General features: G+C 45.4%; 2 protein-coding genes across 5 annotated transcripts in view; one reads left to right on the top strand and one right to left on the bottom strand.

Moving 5' to 3' along the window:
- Positions 1–566: 566 nt before the first annotated feature.
- On the bottom strand, positions 567–27073 carry pdhx (pyruvate dehydrogenase complex component X). 4 transcript variants are annotated; one of them, XM_084094934.1, is made up of 11 exons: positions 26839–27073; positions 25056–25142; positions 21582–21682; positions 20958–21169; positions 18421–18519; positions 17901–18051; positions 15839–15986; positions 15521–15579; positions 14181–14339; positions 12803–12867; positions 567–1133 (listed from the first exon to the last, which is right to left on the bottom strand). In XM_084094934.1, exons 1-11 carry the CDS (start codon positions 27008–27010, stop codon positions 881–883), a joined length of 1506 nt encoding a protein of 501 aa, XP_083951060.1. In that variant the 5' UTR covers positions 27011–27073; the 3' UTR covers positions 567–880. The 4 variants fall into 4 exon arrangements, with proteins under 4 accessions (XP_083951060.1, XP_083951061.1, XP_083951062.1 ...); XM_084094935.1 differs by having other exon boundaries at positions 25056–25139; positions 26839–27061; XM_084094936.1 differs by lacking the exon at positions 14181–14339.
- A 439-nt stretch (positions 27074–27512) lies between these two features.
- The window catches only part of chmp1a (charged multivesicular body protein 1A), a 5554-nt gene continuing 5363 nt past the window's right edge, over positions 27513–27703 (top strand). Inside the window, exon 1 of the mRNA XM_084094943.1 lies at positions 27513–27662. Within this exon, the coding sequence (XP_083951069.1) occupies positions 27656–27662 (7 nt within the window). The 5' untranslated portion in view covers positions 27513–27655. The remainder of the gene's footprint in view (positions 27663–27703) is intronic.

Genomic DNA, 27703 nt, shown 5'->3' with positions numbered 1-27703 from the left:
ATAATTGTAATGTGATGATCAGATCCAGATATCTAAATCAGAGAATATCATCAGGCGGTTTGCGGGTGGATTATTTATTTTTAACAGTGGATTCGGGCAGATTCGGGTGACTCAAAGTGCACCAGATTAATGAATTTATCTTTAAAATGTAAAAAAATTTCTTGCGGGGGGGGGGGGGCATGCCCCTAGAGGTCCCAAGCTCCACCCACAAAAATAATGTGGGAAGCACATTAGGGTATATGATGATCTACAAAAAAATACACATTTAATTATCTTATTATTAAAATACATTATTAGGATTTTACCACCTCCGCCTCTTTTTGAGCCCGGAAAACACTGTTATGATCATCACCTTTGGGTCACATCCTATGGTCACACACAGCTTTTATCCCCCCCACTTTTATAATGGCTGCTACGCCCCTGCTCATACGTGATGAAGTGTGACCACTGGTTCTGTTCTTCTCCTGTTTATCACTGAAGCTGCGGAGACACGACCTGTCCTGTATAAAGCTGACGCGACTCTCTGGAAAACCCGCGAGAAGTGTGTGAATGAGGCAAACACAAACCACAGCAGAAGACAGGAGTTTATTGAATAATCCCAAAACATAGACGGGTTCCTGACATGATTTAATGGCTTTGATGATTTAATACTTCCTGTAAGTTATTAAACATTGGGATTTGATCATCAGTGGATTTACTGAATGCTTCTCTCTACTGAGGCACAGCATGACAATAACCAGAAGGATCCAGTGTGTGTATGGCCGGAGACGCACCACAGACGACAGTATTAATTGACCTAGAAGTGTTTCTCTGTATGTACATGTGTCTGTACGTCTCACTGAATAAATAGTTAGTGCATGTTCTCCGAGCGAGTCCTCTTCTACTGCAGACCGGCGCGCTGAGGGCTCTCGAGGTGCGAGCGAAACCTCTCCAGGAACCGCGACGCCAGCTCGTCGTCCACCAGGCGTGCGTCGCTGGACAGCGTGACGGTCATGAGCTGGTGTGTGTGCAGCGTCAGCCCGTCGCTCAGCCGGAGCTCAGCCCGCGAGCCGCCCACCGCTAGGATACAGGCTTGAGGAGGATTGATGACCGCGCTGAACTCACTGATGCCGAACATGCCCAGGTTAGAGATGCTGAAACACAACACACACGTCAGGAACCGAACTCACACACTGGCAAAGCTGCAGAAACACAACACACACTTCAGGAACCGAACTCACACACTGGCAAAACTGCTGAAACACAACACACACGTCAGGAACCGAACTCACACACTGGCAAAGCTGCTGAAACACAACACACACTTCAGGAACCGAACTCACACACTGGCAAAACTGCTGAAACACAACACACACTTCAGGAACCGAACTCACACACTGGCATAACTGCTGAAACACAACACACACTTCAGGAACCGAACTCACACACTGGCAAAACTGCTGAAACACAACACACACTTCAGGAACCGAACTCACACACTGGCAAAACTGCTGAAACACAACACACACTTCAGGAACCGAACTCACACACTGGCAAAACTGCAGAAACACAACACACACTTCAGGAACCGAACTCACACACTGGCAAAACTGCTGAAACACAACACACACTTCAGGAACCGAACTCACACACTGGCAAAACTGCAGAAACACAACACACACTTCAGGAACCGAACTCACACACTGGCAAAACTGCTGAAACACAACACACACTTCAGGAACCGAACTCACACACTGGCAAAACTGCAGAAACACAACACACACTTCAGGAACCGAACTCACACACTGGCAAAACTGCTGAAACACAACACACACGTCAGGAACCGAACTCACACACTGGCAAAACTGCTGAAACACAACACACACGTCAGGAACCGAACTCACACACTGGCAAAACTGCTGAAACACAACACACACTTCAGGAACCGAACTCACACACTGGCAGAACTGCTGAAACACAACACACACTTCAGGAACCGAACTCACACACTGGCAAAACTGCTGAAACACAACACACACTTCAGGAACCGAACTCACACACTGGCAAAACTGCTGAAACACAACACACACGTCAGGAACCGAACTCACACACTGGCAAAACTGCTGAAACACAACACACACTTCAGGAACCGAACTCACACACTGGCAAAACTGCTGAAACACAACACACACGTCAGGAACCGAACTCACACACTGGCAAAACTGCAGAAACACAACACACACTTCAGGAACCGAACTCACACACTGGCAGAACTGCTGAAACACAACACACACTTCAGGAACCGAACTCACACACTGGCAAAACTGCTGAAACACAACACACACTTCAGGAACCGAACTCACACACTGGCAAAACTGCAGAAACACAACACACACTTCAGGAACCGAACTCACACACTGGCAAAACTGCTGAAACACAACACACACTTCAGGAACCGAACTCACACACTGGCATAACTGCTGAAACACAACACACACTTCAGGAACCGAACTCACACACTGGCAAAACTGCTGAAACACAACACACACTTCAGGAACCGAACTCACACACTGGCAAAACTGCAGAAACACAACACACACTTCAGGAACCGAACTCACACACTGGCAAAACTGCTGAAACACAACACACACTTCAGGAACCGAACTCACACACTGGCAAAACTGCTGAAACACAACACACACTTCAGGAACCGAACTCACACACTGGCAAAACTGCAGAAACACAACACACACTTCAGGAACCGAACTCACACACTGGCAAAACTGCTGAAACACAACACACACTTCAGGAACCGAACTCACACACTGGCAAAACTGCAGAAACACAACACACACTTCAGGAACCGAACTCACACACTGGCAAAACTGCTGAAACACAACACACACGTCAGGAACCGAACTCACACACTGGCAAAACTGCTGAAACACAACACACACGTCAGGAACCGAACTCACACACTGGCAAAACTGCTGAAACACAACACACACTTCAGGAACCGAACTCACACACTGGCAGAACTGCTGAAACACAACACACACTTCAGGAACCGAACTCACACACTGGCAAAACTGCTGAAACACAACACACACTTCAGGAACCGAACTCACACACTGGCAAAACTGCTGAAACACAACACACACGTCAGGAACCGAACTCACACACTGGCAAAACTGCTGAAACACAACACACACTTCAGGAACCGAACTCACACACTGGCAAAACTGCTGAAACACAACACACACGTCAGGAACCGAACTCACACACTGGCAAAACTGCAGAAACACAACACACACTTCAGGAACCGAACTCACACACTGGCAGAACTGCTGAAACACAACACACACTTCAGGAACCGAACTCACACACTGGCAAAACTGCTGAAACACAACACACACTTCAGGAACCGAACTCACACACTGGCAAAACTGCTGAAACACAACACACACTTCAGGAACCGAACTCACACACTGGCAAAACTGCTGAAACACAACACACACTTCAGGAACCGAACTCACACACTGGCAAAACTGCTGAAACACAACACACACTTCAGGAACCGAACTCACACACTGGCAAAACTGCAGAAACACAACACACACTTCAGGAACCGAACTCACACACTGGCAGAACTGCTGAAACACAACACACACTTCAGGAACCGAACTCACACACTGGCAAAACTGCTGAAACACAACACACACGTCAGGAACCGAACTCACACACTGGCAAAACTGCTGAAACACAACACACACGTCAGGAACCGAACTCACACACTGGCAGAACTGCTGAAACACAACACACACTTCAGGAACCGAACTCACACACTGGCAAAACTGCTGAAACACAACACACACTTCAGGAACCGAACTCACACACTGGCAAAACTGCTGAAACACAACACACACTTCAGGAACCGAACTCACACACTGGCAAAACTGCTGAAACACAACACACACTTCAGGAACCGAACTCACACACTGGCAGAACTGCTGAAACACAACACACACTTCAGGAACCGAACTCACACACTGGCAAAACTGCTGAAACACAACACACACTTCAGGAACCGAACTCACACACTGGCAAAACTGCTGAAACACAACACACACTTCAGGAACCGAACTCACACACTGGCAAAACTGCAGAAACACAACACACACTTCAGGAACCGAACTCACACACTGGCAAAACTGCTGAAACACAACACACACTTCAGGAACCGAACTCACACACTGGCAGAACTGCTGAAACACAACACACACGTCAGGAACCGAACTCACACACTGGCAAAACTGCTGAAACACAACACACACGTCAGGAACCGAACTCACACACTGGCAAAACTGCTGAAACACAACACACACTTCAGGAACCGAACTCACACACTGGCAGAACTGCTGAAACACAACACACACTTCAGGAACCGAACTCACACACTGGCAAAACTGCTGAAACACAACACACACGTCAGGAACCGAACTCACACACTGGCAAAACTGCTGAAACACAACACACACGTCAGGAACCGAACTCACACACTGGCAGAACTGCTGAAACACAACACACACGTCAGGAACCGAACTCACACACTGGCAGAACTGCTGAAACACAACACACACGTCAGGAACCGAACTCACACACTGGCAAAACTGCTGAAACACAACACACACTTCAGGAACCGAACTCACACACTGGCAGAACTGCTGAAACACAACACACACTTCAGGAACCGAACTCACACACTGGCAAAACTGCTGAAACACAACACACACTTCAGGAACCGAACTCACACACTGGCAAAACTGCAGAAACACAACACACACTTCAGGAACCGAACTCACACACTGGCAGAACTGCTGAAACACAACACACACTTCAGGAACCGAACTCACACACTGGCAAAACTGCTGAAACACAACACACACTTCAGGAACCGAACTCACACACTGGCAAAACTGCAGAAACACAACACACACGTCAGGAACCGAACTCACACACTGGCAAAACTGCAGAAACACAACACACACTTCAGGAACCGAACTCACACACTGGCAAAACTGCTGAAACACAACACACACGTCAGGAACCGAACTCACACACTGGCAAAGCTGCTGAAACACAACACACACGTCAGGAACCGAACTCACACACTGGCAAAACTGCAGAAACACAACACACACTTCAGGAACCGAACTCACACACTGGCAGAACTGCTGAAACACAACACACACTTCAGGAACCGAACTCACACACTGGCAAAACTGCTGAAACACAACACACACTTCAGGAACCGAACTCACACACTGGCAAAACTGCAGAAACACAACACACACTTCAGGAACCGAACTCACACACTGGCAAAACTGCTGAAACACAACACACACTTCAGGAACCGAACTCACACACTGGCAAAACTGCAGAAACACAACACACACTTCAGGAACCGAACTCACACACTGGCAAAACTGCTGAAACACAACACACACGTCAGGAACCGAACTCACACACTGGCAAAACTGCTGAAACACAACACACACGTCAGGAACCGAACTCACACACTGGCAAAACTGCTGAAACACAACACACACGTCAGGAACCGAACTCACACACTGGCAAAACTGCTGAAACACAACACACACTTCAGGAACCGAACTCACACACTGGCAGAACTGCTGAAACACAACACACACTTCAGGAACCGAACTCACACACTGGCAAAACTGCTGAAACACAACACACACGTCAGGAACCGAACTCACACACTGGCAAAACTGCTGAAACACAACACACACGTCAGGAACCGAACTCACACACTGGCAGAACTGCTGAAACACAACACACACGTCAGGAACCGAACTCACACACTGGCAGAACTGCTGAAACACAACACACACGTCAGGAACCGAACTCACACACTGGCAAAACTGCTGAAACACAACACACACTTCAGGAACCGAACTCACACACTGGCAGAACTGCTGAAACACAACACACACTTCAGGAACCGAACTCACACACTGGCAAAACTGCTGAAACACAACACACACTTCAGGAACCGAACTCACACACTGGCAAAACTGCAGAAACACAACACACACTTCAGGAACCGAACTCACACACTGGCAAAACTGCTGAAACACAACACACACTTCAGGAACCGAACTCACACACTGGCAAAACTGCTGAAACACAACACACACGTCAGGAACCGAACTCACACACTGGCAAAACTGCTGAAACACAACACACACGTCAGGAACCGAACTCACACACTGGCAAAACTGCTGAAACACAACACACACTTCAGGAACCGAACTCACACACTGGCAGAACTGCTGAAACACAACACACACTTCAGGAACCGAACTCACACACTGGCAAAACTGCTGAAACACAACACACACTTCAGGAACCGAACTCACACACTGGCAAAGCTGCTGAAACACAACACACACTTCAGGAACCGAACTCACACACTGGCAAAACTGCAGAAACACAACACACACTTCAGGAACCGAACTCACACACTGGCAAAGCTGCTGAAACACAACACACACTTCAGGAACCGAACTCACACACTGGCAAAACTGCTGAAACACAACACACACTTCAGGAACCGAACTCACACACTGGCAAAACTGCAGAAACACAACACACACTTCAGGAACCGAACTCACACACTGGCAAAACTGCAGAAACACAACACACACTTCAGGAACCGAACTCACACACTGGCAAAACTGCTGAAACACAACACACACTTCAGGAACCGAACTCACACACTGGCAGAACTGCTGAAACACAACACACACGTCAGGAACCGAACTCACACACTGGCAGAACTGCTGAAACACAACACACACGTCAGGAACCGAACTCACACACTGGCAAAACTGCTGAAACACAACACACACTTCAGGAACCGAACTCACACACTGGCAAAACTGCTGAAACACAACACACACTTCAGGAACCGAACTCACACACTGGCAAAACTGCTGAAACACAACACACACTTCAGGAACCGAACTCACACACTGGCAAAACTGCTGAAACACAACACACACTTCAGGAACCGAACTCACACACTGGCAAAACTGCAGAAACACAACACACACGTCAGGAACCGAACTCACACACTGGCAAAACTGCTGAAACACAACACACACGTCAGGAACCGAACTCACACACTGGCAAAACTGCTGAAACACAACACACACTTCAGGAACCGAACTCACACACTGGCAAAGCTGCTGAAACACAACACACACTTCAGGAACCGAACTCACACACTGGCAAAACTGCTGAAACACAACACACACTTCAGGAACCGAACTCACACACTGGCAAAACTGCAGAAACACAACACACACTTCAGGAACCGAACTCACACACTGGCAAAACTGCAGAAACACAACACACACGTCAGGAACCGAACTCACACACTGGCAAAACTGCAGAAACACAACACACACTTCAGGAACCGAACTCACACACTGGCAAAACTGCTGAAACACAACACACACGTCAGGAACCGAACTCACACACTGGCAAAACTGCTGAAACACAACACACACTTCAGGAACCGAACTCACACACTGGCAAAACTGCTGAAACACAACACACACTTCAGGAACCGAACTCACACACTGGCAAAACTGCTGAAACACAACACACACTTCAGGAACCGAACTCACACACTGGCAAAACTGCTGAAACACAACACACACGTCAGGAACCGAACTCACACACTGGCAAAACTGCTGAAACACAACACACACTTCAGGAACCGAACTCACACACTGGCAAAACTGCTGAAACACAACACACACGTCAGGAACCGAACTCACACACTGGCAAAACTGCTGAAACACAACACACACTTCAGGAACCGAACTCACACACTGGCAAAACTGCTGAAACACAACACACACGTCAGGAACCGAACTCACACACTGGCAAAGCTGCTGAAACACAACACACACTTCAGGAACCGAACTCACACACTGGCAAAACTGCTGAAACACAACACACACTTCAGGAACCGAACTCACACACTGGCAAAACTGCAGAAACACAACACACACTTCAGGAACCGAACTCACACACTGGCAAAACTGCTGAAACACAACACACACTTCAGGAACCGAACTCACACACTGGCAAAACTGCTGAAACACAACACACACTTCAGGAACCGAACTCACACACTGGCAAAACTGCAGAAACACAACACACACTTCAGGAACCGAACTCACACACTGGCAAAACTGCTGAAACACAACACACACGTCAGGAACCGAACTCACACACTGGCAAAACTGCTGAAACACAACACACACGTCAGGAACCGAACTCACACACTGGCAGAACTGCTGAAACACAACACACACGTCAGGAACCGAACTCACACACTGGCAGAACTGCTGAAACACAACACACACGTCAGGAACCGAACTCACACACTGGCAAAACTGCTGAAACACAACACACACGTCAGGAACCGAACTCACACACTGGCAAAACTGCAGAAACACAACACACACTTCAGGAACCGAACTCACACACTGGCAAAACTGCTGAAACACAACACACACGTCAGGAACCGAACTCACACACTGGCAAAACTGCTGAAACACAACACACACTTCAGGAACCGAACTCACACACTGGCAAAACTGCAGAAACACAACACACACTTCAGGAACCGAACTCACACACTAGCAAAACTGCTGAAACACAACACACACTTCAGGAACCGAACTCACACACTGGCAAAACTGCAGAAACACAACACACACTTCAGGAACCGAACTCACACACTGGCAAAACTGCTGAAACACAACACACACTTCAGGAACCGAACTCACACACTGGCAAAACTGCTGAAACACAACACACACTTCAGGAACCGAACTCACACACTGGCAAAACTGCTGAAACACAACACACACGTCAGGAACCGAACTCACACACTGGCAAAACTGCTGAAACACAACACACACTTCAGGAACCGAACTCACACACTGGCAAAACTGCTGAAACACAACACACACTTCAGGAACCGAACTCACACACTGGCAAAACTGCTGAAACACAACACACACTTCAGGAACCGAACTCACACACTGGCAAAACTGCTGAAACACAACACACACGTCAGGAACCGAACTCACACACTGGCAAAACTGCTGAAACACAACACACACTTCAGGAACCGAACTCACACACTGGCAAAACTGCTGAAACACAACACACACTTCAGGAACCGAACTCACACACTGGCAAAACTGCTGAAACACAACACACACGTCAGGAACCGAACTCACACACTGGCAAAACTGCTGAAACACAACACACACGTCAGGAACCGAACTCACACACTGGCAAAACTGCTGAAACACAACACACACGTCAGGAACCGAACTCACACACTGGCAAAACTGCAGAAACACAACACACACTTCAGGAACCGAACTCACACACTGGCAAAACTGCAGAAACACAACACACACTTCAGGAACCGAACTCACACACTAGCAAAACTGCAGAAACACAACACACACTTCAGGAACCGAACTCACACACTGGCAAAACTGCAGAAACACAACACACACTTCAGGAACCGAACTCACACACTGGCAAAACTGCTGAAACACAACACACACGTCAGGAACCGAACTCACACACTGGCAAAACTGCTGAAACACAACACACACGTCAGGAACCGAACTCACACACTGGCAAAACTGCAGAAACACAACACACACTTCAGGAACCGAACTCACACACTGGCAAAACTGCAGAAACACAACACACACTTCAGGAACCGGTGGTGTTCCACAAGGCTCGGTGTTAGGCCCCAAACTGTTTGTATTGTACATAGATGATATTTGTAAAGCGTCTAAAATATTAAAAATGGTATGGTTTGCTGATGACACACATTTATATTGTTCGGGAAAAAATTGGACCAGCTTCTGATTGCAGTGGAAATTGAATTGATGGTCTTAAAAAGATTTAAGGCTTAATGATAATCGACTTTCATTGAATTTGAGTAAAACAAAGTTCATAATATTTAGCAATCGGCAAAGTAATAACAAAGCTAAAATTAGGATTAATAATGAGTTTATGAATAATAATAAGCAAAGGCTTCCACCTACACCTTTTTCGATTATTATGTATATTTTTTCTTTACTATGTAAAATTATCCGTGAGGACCGAAACATTTTTTTGTTGAACTTGAAAGGTTTTGTTGAAATCTCGCCCGTCCTGTAGAGGCTCAATAACACGAGCTCAGGGGATCACGACACACAGCGATGGTCTACTGAGATGTGCTGCCATTGCTATAGTGTTTGCTTCAGCGCTGTGACTGACATGACCAATGAAGCCTTGGGATGGTGTGTGCTTTCAGTGATCGCAAAGCATTCTGGGCCTGTGTTTGGCATATCTGCTTAAAGTTTAGAGTCTGATCCTCACACCCAACTACTGTAGGCTTTAAATGAGCTAGAACACAGAGTAGTAAAGCCTCGTTAAAGGGTTTGTTCACACAAAAGAAAACTCTGTCAGTAATAGTGTTGTTTTTGGCGGCCTGTTTTAATTTTAGTCTAGTCTTTGTGTCAGGCTGTCATTTTAGTTTTTATTAGTTTTAGTCACATTCATACTCTTTTTAGTCTAGTCAAGTTTTAGTCGACGAAAACTGATGACATTTTAGTCTAGTTTTAGTCAATGAAAATTGTATTTTAGTCTCTTTTTAGTAATGCGATTCTATTTAACCCAGTCAATATATAATTTCAAACAAGGCTATCTTATTATAGGCTATTTAGTAGGCCTATATTTAGGGCTGTGACGGTGGCAGGTTTTTTTTACCACCGCGGTATTATTATTAAAAAATAATATTAAATTTTAATATTCGGGGGGTTATTAAAAAAAAAAAAAACTCGTTTTATATTTCCACACAAAGACGCGTGATACACTCTGCGCTTTGAGAGGGATGTGGGACACGAGCAGGAAAACACGAAGATATCGATCTCTTTATGATATCTTCGTGTTTTCTACTTGATGTAAATTGGTTTGAAGAGCGAATTTTATCCTCCACAAGGGCGAGATATTTAGGCTGTGTTTGAGATTGCGCTGCCAGAGAAAGTGAAACTAAAAATCACCCACACGTGTCAAACGCGCTTTACAACTAAACTCGCGCCCAATGTCTAATATAACAAGCACAAACTGTGTTAAAAAGAATTTGACATGCAAGTACAAATGTAGGTTATCTGTCCTACAGCGTTTTTCTACTTTACCACAGTAAAGAATACGAATATAATAGGCTTAATTAAAAGTGAACCAAGAAACGTTTATAATAGGCTACCTTTAGAAAATGGGTGAGACGTGACGTGAGTGAAGATTTGGGAAAAGAAACAAGAGATTCCATGCAGGGATGAGTCACGATTTTTGGATATTCGATTAGTTTATTTAATTATAAAATATCGAATAGGTTGTGCGATTATACTCTAAAATAAAATCTCCATGTTCTGGCGCTAATGCGGTGACGTGTTCATGTAACAAGAGACGCTGCCAATAACAGCACATAACAGCTGTCACAAAGAACCAGCAAAAGTAATGATTATGAATGTGTCAAATATATCAATGAGACATTTTAATAGAAGAACTAATGGAGTAATATATGGTTAAATTCGCTGATAATCGGGTGACCAGATCGCAATCCAGAATTTAAAGCCGACAAAGCTATGGGTTCACGCACAACTCTCTCATTCGTCGTGACGTTACATTTCGTCTCGTCTCGTTTTGGTCAACGAAAATGAAGAGACATTTTAGCATAGTTTTTATTTTTTAAACCACATTTAGTCTCGTTTTTATTCGTCAACGATATTGCATTATACATGTATTTTAGTCATCGTCACATGACCAGCATTTACGTCTAGTCTCGTCTCGTTTTCGTCAGGTGATAACGGTTCGTTGACGACAATATTTCGTCATAATTTTCGTTGACGAAAGCAACACTAGTCAGTAATTACTCTCCCTCATGTTGTTCCAACCCCATAAGACTCTTGTTCATCTTCAGAACACAAATGAAGATGTTTCTGATTAAATCTGAGAGCTGGCTCACTCCTCCATAGGCTTCTAGGCAATTTCATTCTGCCGGCCCAGAAAAGTTAGTAAAAACATCGTTAAAACAGTCCAAGTGACTACAGTGGCTCAAGTTTATCAAGCGATGAGAATATTGTTTTATGCGCAAAAAGACCATAGCTATGTCCTGGGTCACCACACACATGACCAGCGTCGGCCAATAGTGAGCCGGCGTTCTGACGGAGAACCAGGAGCGCTGCTGTTACACTACGACAACAGCGTCGGAGACTGACATGGAAGAGAAGAGACTGCTGAATAAAGTCGTTATTTTAGTTATTTTTCACACAAAAAGTATTCTCGTCGCTTCATAATATTAAGGTTGATCCACTGGAGTCACATGGACTATTTTAACGATGTCTTTACTACCTTTCTGGGCCTTGAAAGTTGCAATGACGTTGCAGTCGATGGAGGGACAGACAGCTCTCAGATTTCATCAGAAATATCTTCATTAGTGTTCTGAAGATGAACGAAGGTCTCAAGGGGGGACGACATGAGGGAGAGTCATTACTGACAGAGCTTCCAGTTTTGGGTGAACGAACCCTTTAATTGCACTTGCATGGGCAACATTGACCACTACAACTCTAGAAATGATGGAAGTTACACAGGTCTGAGAGTAAACTACTCCTCTTCTACAGGTCTGAGATGATCAGGGCATACTCACCTGAACGATCCTCCCTGATACTCCTCTGGTAACAGCTTCCCGTCCCGCGCTTTCTGTGCCAGAGCCTGAGGAGAGCAGACCAGTTTAATAAGCGCTGGGTTCAGCAGAGAGATCTATAGAGGCTGTGTGTGTGTGGAGTGTGTGTGTGTGTGTGTGGAGTGACTGCGGCTCTGAGACTGACTATATGAATAGATCTGAGAGGAAATCTGAGGTATATCTACACACTGCTGAAAGAGAAGCGAATGATCCAGGAGGAGAACGCTGGATTTGCAGTTATTGTGTGTCAATATGCTGAGTTTAGGGGTAGAATCACACCCTATATATTGTATTGTTATATATTGTATTGACAACTCATCAATTTAATATTCACCATCATATATTCTGCATAATTAGATGTTTTTAAACAAACACTGACAAAAAACTTCACAAGTTTTAGGGCTGGACGATAGATGATATATATGACATTGATATGAGTGATCATCCGGATTTAGACCTATATTGTGTTTATATAAAGCGTTCACAGGTAAATCTGCGCTATGTATTTCCCCGGCGTGGAAATCAGGCTCATATAAACGTCAGGAAACACGATTCCTGCTGCATGTCATCATCCATGATCACTGGATCGAGCCCAATCTTTAGTTTAAACTGATAATCGTGTGTTTTACTGGTGTTTCCGCTGTTAACTCCAGCAGCTCTTCTGCCACTCAGTCCGGCCGAGGGAGTGTGTTCCCGCGGGACAGTGACATCAATGCATAACCTCTATAAACAACAACATCTCAAGGCCCAAATATTCAAACTAAACCGAACAATAATCCGTCATTTTGATCTAAATCAGGCTGAAGCAAAGCTTGCTGGGAGTTGTCTGAGGAGAGCGAAGCAGAGCTGCGCTGGTGAACGCCTCTGAGCTGCCATTGGTCAGCGAGGTGATGATGCGACAGGTGGGTGTGGCTCTGAGGCTCCGCCCTCTCTGACGTGTTTCAGTGTGTCGAGTCAGAGCGAGTGAAGACACACACTGACAGTGTTCATGTTTAACACTGAAGCTGCTGCTTGTATAAAGTTCTGTAGGAATAAACGTGATCGGACACTTTCTGAACCGCTGCTTTCTGTCAGTTGTGTTGTTTAGAGGAATGTGCAGCACATAGTTACACACTCATTTTAATGTGCGCACCGTCGAGATGTTCACTAACACTAACAGTTCCCTAAACGGAGCACTTCTGCGCGAGTATATCTGGGCCTTCAGATGTCCCGTGCCTGCTATGGTCACATGATCAGCTATGGTCACATGATCAGCTATGGTCACATGATCAGCTATGGTCACATGATCAGCTGGAGCATTAGCTATCTGAGCGGTGTTTGAACTGTGAAGGCTAGCGGTGACCTTAGCGGTGTGAGCGATCTCCGTCAGCCCTTTATCAGCAGCGTCTCTGATGATGGGGGTCATGAGGCCCCGCGCTGTTGCCACGGCGACGCAGATGTGGATGGAGCCGAGAGGCTGAGGGCCCTCAGAAGACCACACCACATTCACCTCGGGCATCTCCTGCAGGACACAACACACACCACAGCATCACGGACACACACCACAGCATCACGGACACACACTCGTCATCAGGACACAACACACACCACAGCATCACGGACACACACTCGTCATCAGGACACAACACGCTGGACACTCTGGGAAATATCTGTCTGTTTTCCCTCCGAATGCAAACTAATCATGCAAATACAATATCTCTTTCTGATTTCTCTTTCACTACATTCAAATATTCTAAATATATGAACCTGCAGGTTTATGAAAATGTGCATGTAAATATTGTGTGCATCATGACATCATGGCTCACGTCGGCAACTAGAGTGCTGATTGGCCAGACGGCTCAGTCTGCTGTGATTGGTCTACTCTGCTCTGATTGGCCAGACGGCTCAGTCTGCTGTGATTGGTCTACTCTGCTCTGATTGGCCAGACGGCTCAGTCTGTTGTGATTGGCCTACTCCGCTCTGATTGGCCAGACGGCTCAGTCTGTTGTGATTGGTCTACTCTGCTCTGATTGGCCAGACAGCTCAGTCTGCTGTGATTGGTCTACTCTGCTCTGATTGGTCAGACGGCTCAGTCTGCTGTGATTGGTCTACTCTGCTCTGATTGGCCAGACGGCTCAGTCTGTTGTGATTGGTCTACTCTGCTCTGATTGGTCAGACGGCTCAATCTGTTGTGATTGGTCTACTCTGCTCTGATTGGTCAGACGGCTCAGTCTGTTGTGATTGGTCTACTCTACTCTGATTGGTCAGACGGCTCAGTCTGCTGTGATTGGTCTACTCTGCTCTGATTGGTCAGACGGCTCAGTCTGCTGTGATTGGTCTACTCTGCTCTGATTGGCCAGACACTCAGTCTGACGTCACAACGAAATGGCTTATGATTCGTTTGAAAACCGATTCATTTTGTTGCCTCAGAGTCGACTCTTACTTTTGAAAGACGATAACTTTATATATGGTGCACTTTCAGAAACTTTGCAGGATGTTTTCATTCATCCTGTGTTACACACTACATGAAAGGTCCTTTTCAAAAATCCATAATAGGGTTACTTTAAGTTGTATGGCCAATGAAATTAATTATATCACAAGTTTATTTAGCATAAAAGAACCTCATGAACAACATTCTGAATGCATGGTTTGATATAGTACTGTGACCCCACAAATAAAGCGACTGAATATGTGCTGACTTACTCTGAGTGAGACGGCCACGGCTTTGATGATGAAGTCATTGACCGACACCTTGATGTTCTCTAAACACACACACACACGAGATGTGAACATGACAAACAACACACACTGGGTCTTTAATATACATGCATGTGTGCGTAAACAATGTGCTAATTCACACAGGAATCATGTTTCACTGGTAAATTCCACCAGTGTAGGCCAAACTATGGTTTGTTTAGTGTTGTTAATCCATGATGGTGTGTGTGTGTGTGTGTGTGTGTGTGTGTGTGTGTGTGTGTGTGTGTGTGTGTGTGTGTGTGTGTGTGTGTGTTGTAAGGTCACCTGTGGCCAGCTGTCTCCTGAGCTCGAGCACGGCACCGAGGTCACAGTCCACTGAGGCGTAGGCGTGTGGGATACTGCTCTTGGACTGAGTTAGTCTCTGAGCGATGACTCTCCGCACGTTAGAGGCCGCCACGTCTGTGAACGCGCCCTGAAGACACAACACACTCGTCTCTGAGGGGTCTCGACACACTCGTCTCTCGACACACTCGTCTCTGAGGGGTCTCAACACACACAACAGCTTCACACGTTCAGCACGAGAAGAGTTCGGGGAGTTCACGAGACTGGAGGATATATGCTGTCCATTGATCATTTCACATTAAAGGGATAGTTCACCCAAATAATTTAAATTAGCCCATGATTTACTCACCCTGAAGCCATCCTAGGTGTGACTTTCTTCTTTCAGACGAATATAATCAGAGTTATATTAAAAAATGTCCTGGCTCTTCCAAGCTTTATAATGGCAGTGAATGGAGGACGAGATTATGAATCCCAAAGAAAGTTCATCAGTCCATCAGAAAAGTAATCCATCTATCTCCGGGGGTTAATGAAGTCCTTCTGAAGCCAAGCCATGCGTTTGTGTGAGAACAATATCCATATTTAAAGCTTAATAAACTATTAACTAGCTTCCAGCAGACGGCCGAACGCAAGTCGACTTGCATGAAAAGAGTAACTCTATCCTCTGCGCTTCCGCGTTCGTCGTCGCGTCATGTCAGAAGTTACTCTATTGGTGTAAAGGCCCTTTCACACTGGATGCGTAACGAAAAAGCGAAACGAAAAAGCGAATAGTTCGTGCGCGAATAGTTCGCATCAAAACAATTCACATCAGTCGCGACGCGAATTTGCGACGTCTGTGACGTTCAGAGCTTCAACATTCCAAAACATTTGCGCGAATCGCGCCGACAGCTGAGAAAACATGGACACTTCATCATCATCCAGTCATAGTCATAGCATCCAGTGAAGACGAGCTTTTCATTTTATTTAAAAGACAGAAAAGAAGGTTTTGGGTGCACCCGATCTTACAGAACAGAGAGTCTGAAGGGGAGTGTGCTAATGTGCACTCTTAGTGTCCTTCTCCTCTCTCCTGTTTCTCTCACAGGTGTCTCTGAGGTTTCTCCACAGTTTGTTTTGCGTCTTCAGTGCGTTTCGTAATGTCACTACACATTACATGTAACACACGAAGTAACAAGTTAAAATCATTCAACTAGAAACTATAGACATCACACAAAGAATGTATAGTGTACTAAAAGCAGCCCTAAATAGTGTCACTACATCTTGTTATGTGTTCAAAGTAAACACGGTCTCTGTCTCTATCTTTGAGGATAATAGTGTTAGCTTTCTATCCCAGATGTAGTTTAGCCTGCTAGCCTACACAGCACAGGACTATACAACGACTAAACTATCACACAACACACTCACAGTCGTGATAACCGAGTTGGTTGGCAATGCTGCGCCACACACTGTCTTTCAAATCGTTGTCCTTGTAGTGTGTGATTGGCTGAAGCCTTTTCTGTCGCCGCAAAAGTTAAAAAAAATCGACATCGAAGCGGAAAAAAAAAAAGTCGTGTTTCTGCCGCAGCTCATTCGCGTTCGGTGTGGAAGCGCTCATTACACACACAGCTGATCACAACATAAAACCATCGCGCGAATTATTCGTGCGTCAAAATCGCGTCCAGTGTGAAAGGGCCTTAACTCTACGCGTAGGCCGTCTGCGGAAGCTAGTCATTTTAGGTGATAAAGTTTTAAATATGGATATTGTTCTTACACAAACGCACGGCTTCGCTTCAGAAGGACTTCATTAACCCCCGGAGCCGTGTGGATATTTAGCTCTCATGACAGCTCTGTGTGTGTGTGTCTGTGTGTGTGTGTGGACAGAGGATCTGGGCTCACCGGCGCTGCAGGTCTCCCGGGCACAGAGACGGGTGTGTGTGTGTGTGTGTGTGTGTGTGTGTGTGTGTGTGTGTGTGGACAGAGAGGATCTGGGCTCACCGGCGCTGCAGGTCTCCCGGGCACAGAGACGGGTGTGTGTGTGTATGCGTGTGTGTGTGTGTGGATCTGGGCTCACCGGCGCTGCAGGTCTCCCGGGCACAGAGACAGGTGTGTGTGTGGGCCGCCCCGTGGCCGGAGAGGAGGGAGGAGGCGCTGTGAGCGGGACAGGAGGAGCAACAGCTGCTGGACGCCCTTTATCAGACTGACTCAACAGCTTCACTGCGTCTCTGAAGGAAGAACAGCACAGACCGTCACCGGAGCAACACACTGACTGAGCAGATCCACCCATCACCTGATCAGGGTCACAGAGATCTCCAATCTCGTTTTTCTCTCGAGAAACCTAGGCTGATGGACCAATCATATAGTCATGGAGAATATTTATATATATAACATGATAATGTCGATATTATCATCACATATACTGCAGCTGAACGGTCATCTATCTTCAGTGGATCTGAGGTATTAATAGGTTTCAGTTTCTTCGTTTCTACGGACACCCAGTGAAGGGAGAATGGGTTGCCATGGTAACGTGTGTTACTAATGAGACTGTTCAGAGTGTGTGTGTGTGTGTGTGTGTGTGTGTGAGAGAGACTCACTCTTTAGTGATGAGGCCACGTGGTCCTGTAGCTTTGGCCAGATGAGGGTCCAAACCATGAGTGTCCAAAATGTGTCTTGCAGCAGGACTCAAGCGTAACCTGGTCACACAAACAGCACAAATACACACACACACAAACACACACATTACTTTACTGTCACATGACTCTAGGATTACTCTTTTACTGGTTCTGAACTCTGTTGATCAGTGTTTGTGATGTAACTGCTGCGATGGCCATACGTGACGCTCATATCTTAGAAACACTCTCTACAGTCCCGTCCGACTCTGCCATCCCAGTAACGATGACCTCAGGCGACACTACTCCCGTGCCAGAAGACCCGCTGTAAATATGTACGGAAATATTTCGTCATTTCCTGTTTAAAAGTCGTTTTCCGCGTTTTTTCCAAGTATGGAGACACTTGAAGAAGCATTCAGTGCGTTCTAGACGCTGGGACGAGTCTGTGGCAGAACTCACGTGTTTCACACACACCCTCAGATCAGAGAGAAGATCGACAACGAGTTTCACACACACCATCAGATCAGAGAGAAGATCGACAACGTGTTTCACACACACCATCAGATCAGAGAGAAGATCGACAACGAGTTTCACACACACCATCAGATCAGAGAGAAGATCGACAACGTGTTTCACACACACCATCAGATCAGAGAGAAGATCGACAACGAGTTTCACACACACCATCAGATCAGAGAGAAGATCGACAACGTGTTTCACACACACCCTCAGATCAGAGAGAAGATCGACAACGTGTTTCACACACACCCTCAGATCAGAGAGAAGATCGACAACGTGTTTCACACACACCATCAGATCAGAGAGAAGATCGACAACGTGTTTCACACACACCCTCAGATCAGAGAGAAGATCGACAACGTGTTTCACACACACCATCAGATCAGAGAGAAGATCGACAACGTGTTTCACACACACCATCAGATCAGAGAGAAGATCGACAACGTGTTTCACACACACCATCAGATCAGAGAGAAGATCGACAACGAGTTTCACACACACCATCAGATCAGAGAGAAGATCGACAACGTGTTTCACACACACCCTCAGATCAGAGAGAAGATCGACAACGTGTTTCACACACACCATCAGATCAGAGAGAAGATCGACAACGAGTTTCACACACACCATCAGATCAGAGAGAAGATCGACAACGTGTTTCACACACACCCTCAGATCAGAGAGAAGATCGACAACGTGTTTCACACACACCCTCAGATCAGAGAGAAGATCGACAACGTGTTTCACACACACCATCAGATCAGAGAGAAGATCGACAACGAGTTTCACACACACCATCAGATCAGAGAGAAGATCGACAACGTGTTTCACACACACCCTCAGATCAGAGAGAAGATCGACAACGTGTTTCACACACACCCTCAGATCAGAGAGAAGATCGACAACGTGTTTCACACACACCATCAGATCAGAGAGAAGATCGACAACGTGTTTCACACACACCATCAGATCAGAGAGAAGATCGACAACGTGTTTCACACACACCCTCAGATCAGAGAGAAGATCGACAACGTGTTTCACACACACCCTCAGATCAGAGAGAAGATCGACAACGTGTTTCACACACACCATCAGATCAGAGAGAAGATCGACAACGTGTTTCACACACACCCTCAGATCAGAGAGAAGATCGACAACGTGTTTCACACACACCATCAGATCAGAGAGAAGATCGACAACGTGTTTCACACACACCATCAGATCAGAGAGAAGATCGACAACGTGTTTCACACACACCCTCAGATCAGAGAGAAGATCGACAACGTGTTTCACACACACCCTCAGATCAGAGAGAAGATCGACAACGTGTTTCACACACACCATCAGATCAGAGAGAAGATCGACAACGTGTTTCACACACACCCTCAGATCAGAGAGAAGATCGACAACGTGTTTCACACACACCATCAGATCAGAGAGAAGATCGACAGCACTCGCTAGAGGCACGAAACATCTTTTAGCGTTAGATAATCAGTCTGAAGTTAATTAATACATCGTTCGACCGGACATAACTGTGTTATAAAAATAGGTTATATGTGTTTGCGCACGTGATAACAGGACGCAGTGTAACACACACATGACGACAGGAGTGACGGCGGTGTGTAAATCGAGTTGCTCTCCCACTCTGATCCTGTGCGAACTGGCCATTACTATTACAGACGTCCTGTGGTGACATCACTACGCTTGTAAAGCTAATGGCGTGCGAACAGGGCTTGCTTCTGCAACGACAGTGATAGTCAGGTACTGATTATGAGCTTCATTTAATGTTAAAATAATTTAATGCAAGTTTGAATATAATTTATTCACACACTGAAAGCGACAGTAGAAAATTCACCTCAGATCTTAAAAATACATGAAAGGAACAGAGGTTCAGTATCAGAAATCTATCTGTCTTGATCAGAGGGGGTGTATATTTATGCCGTGTTCTGCGTATAAAAACCAGACACCAGACCTGGTGTGACAGAAAGCATGCAGTTACTGACTGTGTGAGCGCTGAGGCGACCGGAGCCAGACGAGGGGCGGAGTCAGCTGCAGTGGGCGGGGCTGACGTGGGCGGAGCTACACCAGTGGGCGGAGCTACAGCAGGAGTGATGGGCTCAGGCGCTGGAACCTCCACCTGTCTCCAGTCCTCTCCTTCAGCGGCCATCAGAGCGATGAGTGTCCCCAAGCGCACGCCTCGACTGCCCTCCTGCACCTGAGACCAGCACACGCATCAGCACACGCATCAGCACACGCATCAGCACACGCATCAGCACACGCATCAGCACACGCATTCATATGCATAGTGTAATGTTAAAACAGCGGTGTGTAAGCGTCGACACATGGCTGACAAACAGGGTTCCCGAACATGAAACGATCACTGAAGTTCTTAAGCTGGGATCGTCTGTATTAGTGTGACAATCAAGTAAAGCCCTGGTCAAAGGTCAAAGGTCAAATTACTGTTTTATTTCCATATCACCCAACATACAGAGTTACTGAGGCAGATTTATAGAGTTCAGTCTCACCATTCATACAGCGCTTTGTGTTTCATTCTGAAGCTGCAGTATGGGTTGGATTTCCCTCACACACACATACTCAGACACACACACACCGTCTCACACACTCACCAGTATTTTTGCCAGGACTCCGTCCTCGCTGGACTCCATGACCACCACAGCTTTATCGGTCTCGATCTCGCAGAGAGCGTCACCGACGGCCACATCATCACCTGCTCAAACACAGTTGTGTTACTAATAATCCACTACAGGAGTGTGAACACACCTGTCAGCTCCCCAACACACGTCACATGTGTGTATTAGGGGTGTAAAGGTGCATGTGTTCGTCCTGAGTCATCACGGCGCGTACACCACAGTTCAGTCAGTGACCGCGACACACACCGCAGTCCAGCAGGGGGCGAGCGCTAGTGCAACACTGCTAACCGCCACAGCAGGAACAACAGCAGGAGAAGAGATGATTACACTAGCGCTGTCACTTTTGAGAAAAATCTAATTCGAACGGGTATCAAATATCAAGCAATATATTTGAATATCTACGAGCCCCCCTTGGAAAAACAAAAACAAAAAAAACACTGTAATGGAGATTCAATCACAAATGTATTAACAGTCTGACAGTCATAAACAGGACTCCAGCCATAGCCTGTCTGAAATATAATTTTTGACTATGTTTGAGACAGCAGGTTATCAACTTAATGCACTATGCATAGCCAATCACAGAATCAGTCAAAAAATGCGTCATGAAGAGGGAAAAAACATACAAGTCGCATTTATTTAGAAATTTATTTCACAAAAAAAAAAAAATTTTACGCACATGAGCGCTCTGAAAGCGGCACTACAAGACTGTTTAAAACTTTCACAGACACCTCAAGCAGAACGCACAAAGCCTGTCTTTAAAGTGAATTTCGTTTTGTATTAATTGTATCTTAATTTTAATCAATGTTTCATCAACCAATTGCCTGGATTTAATAAATAAGAAGTAAATATAGTAGACAAGAGACACGGAGGCGCCGGCGCGTGAACCTGGAGCTCGTCTCATTAATGAACCGAGACTCAGCGTATAAGGCACTTGCCTCACAGACCTGAGACATATATATATAAAGCTTGAAATGTCTACTTTTAAACAAAACAATTCAGAACGAGAGAAAACAGACTCTCTGCTTGTGTCATCCGCATGAAATGTGCATCTCTCTCAGGCGCGTTCACTACTGCGAAGATCACGAGTCAGCATCGCAACTTCATCTCTGACACAGAAAACACTTGTTTATTAATAGACAATTAATATGTCTCCTGCTATATAACGTACCCTTACATGTTACATGAACGCGTCTCCACCCCATCAGCCCCGAAAACATGGATTTTTTTTTCTTTTTGGGGGCATTTTGTTTGTGTTCAGGCTTTCTCAGTTGTCTTTAGGTTAATGTTTCAGTTAACAGTTTCTCAGGGCTAGGCTACAGGAGCAGCATCTGCACTCTCGCGGCTGAAGACGGTACTGTCTTCTCTTGGTTCATGTCAGTCAGTATGAATTCATTTTGATATATAATCCGGAAAATGCGGTACTTTACCGTCTACGGTGCAGAACCCAGAATATGTCCAGACACTACTCTTCAGATGAGTTGGGGTAGAGTTGTCCACTCAGGCTGGCCATCTGTGCATTGTCTTCCATTTTCAAAACAGGCTATTGGCTATTATTCGCTTGATGTGGTCATGTGCCTACTAGGGTTGTGCCGATGGACGATATCATCGTCCATCGTGATGGCTGACCGACATCACGATGGAGAGCCACCATCGTGATGCCACGCCCCCCAACCTGTCAGACCAGCCCAGGCTCACGGCAGTTCGTGAAATGGTCACGTAATTTAATCTATTGATTCGTGTACACCAGTGGTTGGAAACCTATGGCTCGCGAGCCACATGCTTTTTGCCAAAGAACCAGGTGTGGCTCGCGAGCCATAGGTTTCCAACCACTGGTGGCAAAGTCTCTCACCTTTTACCAACAAACAATCGATAAAAAAATTAAGACACATCAACAGAGATCGGCTTTCTGCAGAAAAAGCAGCCAATTACAATTCCTATGTTGTACAGCCTACCGAAGTTAATGAAAAGTTTATGATAATAATAATAATATTCAAGTTATACCGGCAAAAGTGCGTGTTCAGTGCTGTTCGCGAGTGTCACAAGTCACCACAGCAATCAACTAACCGCTTACGTTTCTGTGGTAACCTACAGCTCCTGCACTGGATTCAAGCTGGCGAAAACCATTTTAGAACAGCAGCGAAAATGTAAAAGTAGGCTATATAAACTATAATATATCCTTTTATTGAAACGGGTGCTTTGCTGTGCAAAGCGACATTTCGAAACATTTCAGCCGCTGGCCGCGGGTACTTTCACTTTTGCCGCAGAGACCCTTTAGTCCTATAAATGTCATAGTTTTGATAATCCGTGCAGATTTCAGTTGACGATTCTGTTTAAAGTTATTAATAACGAAACATGAACGAATGAGAAAGAAAAGAGCAGGATGTGCTTTATATTGAAAAGAAATATTAAAAGCGCGTTAAGTCGCGAAAGAACTGAATTCTACTGACAGTATGCTGTGCGCGCGCTCCGAGCGCAACGAGGACAAGTAGCCTTTGTCTTCGGTTGCGTGAGTATTCCCGTAAACACAGCAGATGTAAGTACTGTGTGCATTCTCTCTCTCTCTCTCTCGCTCTCTCTCTCACATGCACACATTTATGCTCATCAGTTGGTAACTCAACCTTCACAGTGAAAGCCCTGCACAATTAATTCCTTGCAACTTATTTTTTGTTTGCTGAATATATGTTTGTTTTTAGTTGTCTATGGACCTAATAATTACTACTGTTGAAATTTTATTGAAAAAAGCACATTTTTAATAATAATAATAATAATAATAATATTATAAATTAACCCCACCCCACGATATCATCGTCCATCGCGATGTTGTACTGTAAACATCGTCAACTGCCAATTTAGGGGACATCGCCCAACCCTAGTGCCTACGCTACGCTACGGTTAGAGCGGCCGCTACTGGATGAGGTGGCAAACAATAGGCTAAAATAAAAAACAAACGGTCTAATCATAGACTGTAAAAAATGCGCTACACATGGCACTTTAAAAACCGGATAGTTTATTTATAATTCCATTACGTCATGTTCGAATGCATATTCGAATATCGAATAAAAAGTGACAGCCCTAATCTACACACCAGCCCACAGCAAGAGCTGCTAGTAGCATATACGCGGAGCGTCCATCCAGTGTGTGACACGCTCCACCAACACCGCGGGACAGAAGACAGCGCACCCTGTGTGTGTGTTTTACAACAGCACAGTGTTTAGGCTGTACTGTGAGTACACAAAAACAAAACAATTCCCCATTTAATTGTGTTACCTCTGCCAATTAGCTTCTGTGTACCGTTACACCCATACACACACACTATATAGCCAACATCTTTCAGACGTCTGCCTTTACACACACATGAACTTTAACGACATCCCGTTCTTAATCCGTAGGGTTCAGCTATACACACACTCTTAGCTACACCAGCTTCAGCTCTTCGGGTCAAGCACTCACCTTCCTTCTTCAGCCACTTCACAATGTTCCCCTCCTCCATAGTGGGCGAGAGCGCTGGCATCTGCACCTTCAGCGGAGCGACCCCTGCTGGACACACACAACACACACACACATCAGCACAACAGAACATCACAACCAGAGGCTCGATGACATCACGGTTTTCTCCAGAGCGGCTGCATGAACTAATAACTTTTTACAACAGAAATGAGGCATCACTGAGCTGACTCGAGCTGGCTGTGCAAACACACGTTCATCATTCTCCTGTTATCTCTGTAAAGCTGCTGTGAGTATAAATAAACGTGACTTGAGGAAACGTCACGAATGGGCCGATCAGCGCCCGAACCGGCAATATAGAGTATTTAAAATGTGTGTAAATATAAATTATTAAATAGTTTTAAGTTTTTAATGAGATTTTGGACATGAATACACAGGAAATGTTCCTTTCAACCTTAATATCTTATTGTTTACTGAAGAATAACACATTTTAAAATTCTATTTCAAATATGCTTCCATACATAACATCACGGTAAAGAATATTGTATTTAGCGTTTAAGGTTGAGATGATGATTCTGCTCAGCAAAGTTGCAATTCCTGTTTTCTCCTTATGGTCTTTAATGGCCCTTGGAGTCGCAGTTTCACTCCGACTGATGGGATTAGCACACGGATGATTCGTCATGCAGTCTGAGTGATAGTGTTCTGCTGACTGGGCCTGTTTCTCTTGAGCAGCCGGATAACCGCCTACCGGTTTCACTTGATAGAATCAAATCACTGAAAGATTCATCCCTACATTTGCATGCTTTGTTTGAGTTTGTCTCCACCTTCAAAAGTCCCTCCTCCTAAAATGCCTATAAGATACCATGCCGTATTAGATTTAGATTGTTGGATGACTGCAGCAACGTACAGCGAAGTTCTCAATAAAGAATAACTTCTGCTTGAACGTGATCCCAACATCTCCTGGTTTTGCTTCGATGAAGGAATAAAAAGTTCCCAACATTACAAAGCTAATCACACCGTCAGCGTAAACGCTAATGTCCATCAGCACATCAGGTATGAGGCATGAAGCACGAGATCATGCAGGAGATCAGGCTGTTCTCCACACGCCCGGCTTCATCTGAGCCACACATGTTCTGCTTCCCGTTTACGGTTGATTCGGATCAATTTTATCATGAAAAAGGGCATCAGAAACTTTCAACATTACATTATAAATGTGCCAGAGCAATCACACACTTCTGCAACAGCAAATATTGATCAATGTCTCAATCATCTGATTAATGTTTAAACCTCAGGACATGATCAGATGATCAGCATGAGCTGAGATATTAACACATGCTGTGTGTGTGTGTGTGTGTGTGTGTGTATATACAATACACATCTTTTACTCATTATCATACAATGATTTTCTACACTGAAATCTTGTAGCTTGAAATTGTGACATCTGCATTTGGATTTGATTAACAGAATATGCATATATTAAACTTGCAGCCCATGTGATTAGAGTTGATCAGTCTCAGCTCTGCACATTTCTATTAGCCACAGGTCCATCGATTCATGACACTCATTAATGTAAGATCAAATCATTGATTTGTTTTGGCAACATATCTGACAGAAGATTAACATCTTATGTTTTCTTAGACTTGTTCAGTAAGTAGCTGTTTATTATGAGTATGGCAGTGTTATCATCTGACCCGTCACTGTGCTGAACTGTAGAGCAGAGACACGGTAATATAAGTGTTGTCGAGCTGTTATTAATAAATAAACACAGTAATGTCCTTCTGACACTCACCACACACTGAGGGCGACCGGGACAAGTGTCTGAGAGCGGCTCCGGCCCAGCCCGCGGTCCGCTGGGGTTTGCTCTGCGCTATTACTCTACTCTGAGTCGGTACCTGGAGCTGTGTTAGTGCTCTGAGAGCCATGAAGACGCTCCTGCGCCCGAGTCTCATGGACGCCGCCATCTTCCCTGTGCCCTTCTTCCTCACACCGACTGACAGCGCGTCTCTCTCGAGCTGCGCATGCGTGGAGCGGTGCGGCACATGCGCATGCGCGCCTCCCGCTGGACTGGCGGGTCAACAACAACACCACACAGAAACACTGAATTCACATCACTGCGCTTGCTTTTTCAGCACTACTATAGAGAATTGATTTAAATTCACGTTAGTCAAAATAACTTCCCCTCCCTCCCATCTCTCCTCTATAATGACGTGTTTCCTGGATACATTCAGCATTTTAGCTCGATTTCAAAGTGTTTAGAGCTTTAATGAGTCTATGAGAAGCTGTGAAGCCGAGAGAAATGACTTGGTGAAAGAAAAGGAAAGATTAGAAATAACAGGGAAATGAGTAAAGAATGTACTGCGATGTGGCAGTAGTGGTTTCCGATGTGGGGACTATGACTCAGTCGCTCCAGAAGATGGCGGTAACGCGACGTCCAGGCCGCCGATAAAACCACAGAAGAAGAGGAAGCGCATGACGTCACGATGACGCCGCACAGCTGAACCCGGAAGAGAGAGAGAGAGCTCGAGCGCAGACTCATAAACAAACTCATCGAGCGGAGAAACATCTAATAATCCATCAATCTTCATTAAAGCCCAGTCAACATCAACATGGACGGTAGGAAGACTCTCGCTCGAAGGCTGTCACACACATCGTGT

The sequence above is a fragment of the Abramis brama genome (assembly GCF_963993115.1).
Source record: "Abramis brama genome assembly, chromosome: 20".
Lineage (NCBI taxonomy): Eukaryota > Metazoa > Chordata > Actinopteri > Cypriniformes > Leuciscidae > Abramis > Abramis brama.
Note: the sequence above shows the minus strand (reverse complement) of the source record. Positions and strands in the feature narration are given on the sequence as shown.

Coding starts and splice junctions, on each gene's coding strand:
- pdhx (XM_084094934.1), bottom strand. CDS start 27,010: ATGGCGGCGTCCATGAGACTCGGGCGCAGGAGCGTCTTCATGGCTCTC. Junction 15,580..15,838: donor CAGGAGACAGCTGGCCACAG/GTGACCTTACAA, acceptor GTGTGTGTTTAG/AGAACATCAAGGTGTCGGTC. Junction 1,134..12,802: donor TATCAGGGAGGATCGTTCAG/GTGAGTATGCCC, acceptor GTTGTGTTTCAG/CATCTCTAACCTGGGCATGT.